Source organism: Daphnia carinata, chromosome 2 (genome assembly GCF_022539665.2).
Source record: "Daphnia carinata strain CSIRO-1 chromosome 2, CSIRO_AGI_Dcar_HiC_V3, whole genome shotgun sequence".
Lineage (NCBI taxonomy): Eukaryota > Metazoa > Arthropoda > Branchiopoda > Diplostraca > Daphniidae > Daphnia > Daphnia carinata.
The window spans coordinates 7,457,603-7,459,395 of record NC_081332.1 but is presented as its reverse complement, the minus strand read 5'-3'; the positions used below and the strand labels follow the sequence as shown (position 1 = coordinate 7,459,395).

General features: G+C 38.1%; 1 protein-coding gene across 1 annotated transcript; it reads left to right on the top strand.

Annotated features, from left to right (window-relative positions):
* The first annotated feature begins 865 nt into the window (after positions 1-865).
* LOC132087768 (uncharacterized) lies at positions 866-1,547 on the top strand. The gene is made up of 4 exons (XM_059494145.1): positions 866-887; positions 958-1,167; positions 1,224-1,321; positions 1,397-1,547. The coding sequence occupies exons 1-4, from the start codon at positions 866-868 to the stop codon at positions 1,520-1,522; spliced, it is 456 nt and encodes a 151-aa protein (XP_059350128.1). The 3' UTR covers positions 1,523-1,547.
* Positions 1,548-1,793: the final 246 nt, after the last annotated feature.

The window sequence follows — 1,793 nt, the reverse complement described above, 5'->3', positions numbered from 1 at the left end:
ATACCTAACTTTCATTCCTTTTTTTTCTTTGTACGTGGACATGCAGAATTCTAGCTTAGCAATCAAATAACCTTACTAAAAGAATTGAAAATAATTTAAAAGTAACTGTGAATACAACAGAAAATGGTTTCCCCATACATGGCACTTATATAAAAAAACCCGAAATTGGAAAACTGGCAACGCCCATGCTGTCCGTATGAAATTTGTACGTATTTCACAGAAATGCTTGAAGTTCTTCGACAGAGCCTCACGTTATTGTTACTGTTCTGAAACGCTAAATTACACTCAGGTTGGATTTCTTATTTAATATTCTACGTCTAGTGCAGTCTTTTGCATTCGTAGTGCAAATTTAACATTACTACTGCAAAGCTTTGAGCAAGTTCAAAAGATTACTGCCACCATGGATCGTGTAGTTGACGATAACGTATTACATACTAACCACGACATAATTCAGCAGTCACACGTTGCAAGAAACATTCAGGTATACTTTTTCTTCAATGTTCTATATTATTATTAAACATTTTCTGTGGTTCTAAATGTTTATCCCTCAGGAAGGAAGACCTTTTTGTGAATGGTGTGGAAGATATGTTACGATACAGGAAAATACTGAAAAGACCAAGCCTTCCAAATACAAAGAGCCTTCATTCTTTATCGTACAAACCTTAGAAAGGGCTGTGACAACAATCCATTATGTCTCTACAGCTTTGTGCCCTGTTACTGGTTATCAACGGACCACAAGTTTTTGCTATACCCACCATGTACTACATCAGAAGGCAATTTGAATCCTGCGTGTTGGGGGGCGGAAACATTTAAAAGATTTCACCACCCATTCAATACTTGGCTGGAATACGATGTTCATAATATTATGAATCCAGAGAACAAGCCTGGTAAGTTTCACTTACTTTACTTGCAATTATATTGTAATCTCTAAAATTAATTTTCATGTTGTTATTGCAGTGAGTTTTACGACAACAAAGCATGTTGTCAAAGAGGCAGCTGCTGGTCGTCTTTTAGCCGAGGCTTTCATTTCCGATTGTGAAAGAACTTGGGGGAAAGGAAAACGTGTCTCACAAAAAAGGAAGAGGTACGGTGATGACAGTGAAGACACCAGTCCGCCTACAGTTGTTACGGCAACCAGAACAAGTTCCGTCATCAACATTATTCAAAGTAATTACATTAAGATATTTTCAAACTTAAAAATTCTAAACTATTTTACAATTCAGGTAGCAAGAGTGGCGAACCAAAGGGCCACAGCAGCGCAAACAGTATAGAATTTCAATATTTGTCGGATGATGACGTGCCTCCATCTTCACAAACAACGGTAAGAAACATATCTGCAAATCCACTTGTAGGCAAAGTCCTGAGAGATAGTTTTAATTTTCTCATTTCTTCTCAGCTGGCCGAAAAACTTCAGTGGAAGGCAGTTCCTCGCGGCGACGATAGACGGCCTGGTCTCTCAATATTTATGAACCTCATTTCAGTTCTAGGAGGTATATGGAAATGCTACATTGTATTTCATTAATTAATTTTCCTTCTTTTTATTTTAGTCGTTGCGAACGCAAAGGCGCGACAAAAAAACGAAGAAAATATTGAGATTGACTGTTTATTAGTACAGATCAAGACGTGCAGAAAGAAAAGTGGAGAGAAATACCGCGAAGAAAGAAGCATAACACCCGTTGAAGCTCAGTCAGCTAGGTCTTCGCGCGACCAGCCAACTTTTGAAGCGCCAGTACCTAGTACTATTTACGAGGCTGAGATGTAGTCGAAAATTGCTGCCTTGGAAAAGAACATAA

Bases quoted from the DNA above. Each gene is read 5' to 3' on its own strand.
- LOC132087768 (XM_059494145.1), top strand. From the start codon at position 866: ATGAATCCAGAGAACAAGCCTG. The intron at 888-957 runs GTAAGTTTCACT...TTGTTATTGCAG, and splicing joins GAATCCAGAGAACAAGCCTG to TGAGTTTTACGACAACAAAG. The intron at 1,168-1,223 runs GTAATTACATTA...TTTACAATTCAG, and splicing joins CGTCATCAACATTATTCAAA to GTAGCAAGAGTGGCGAACCA.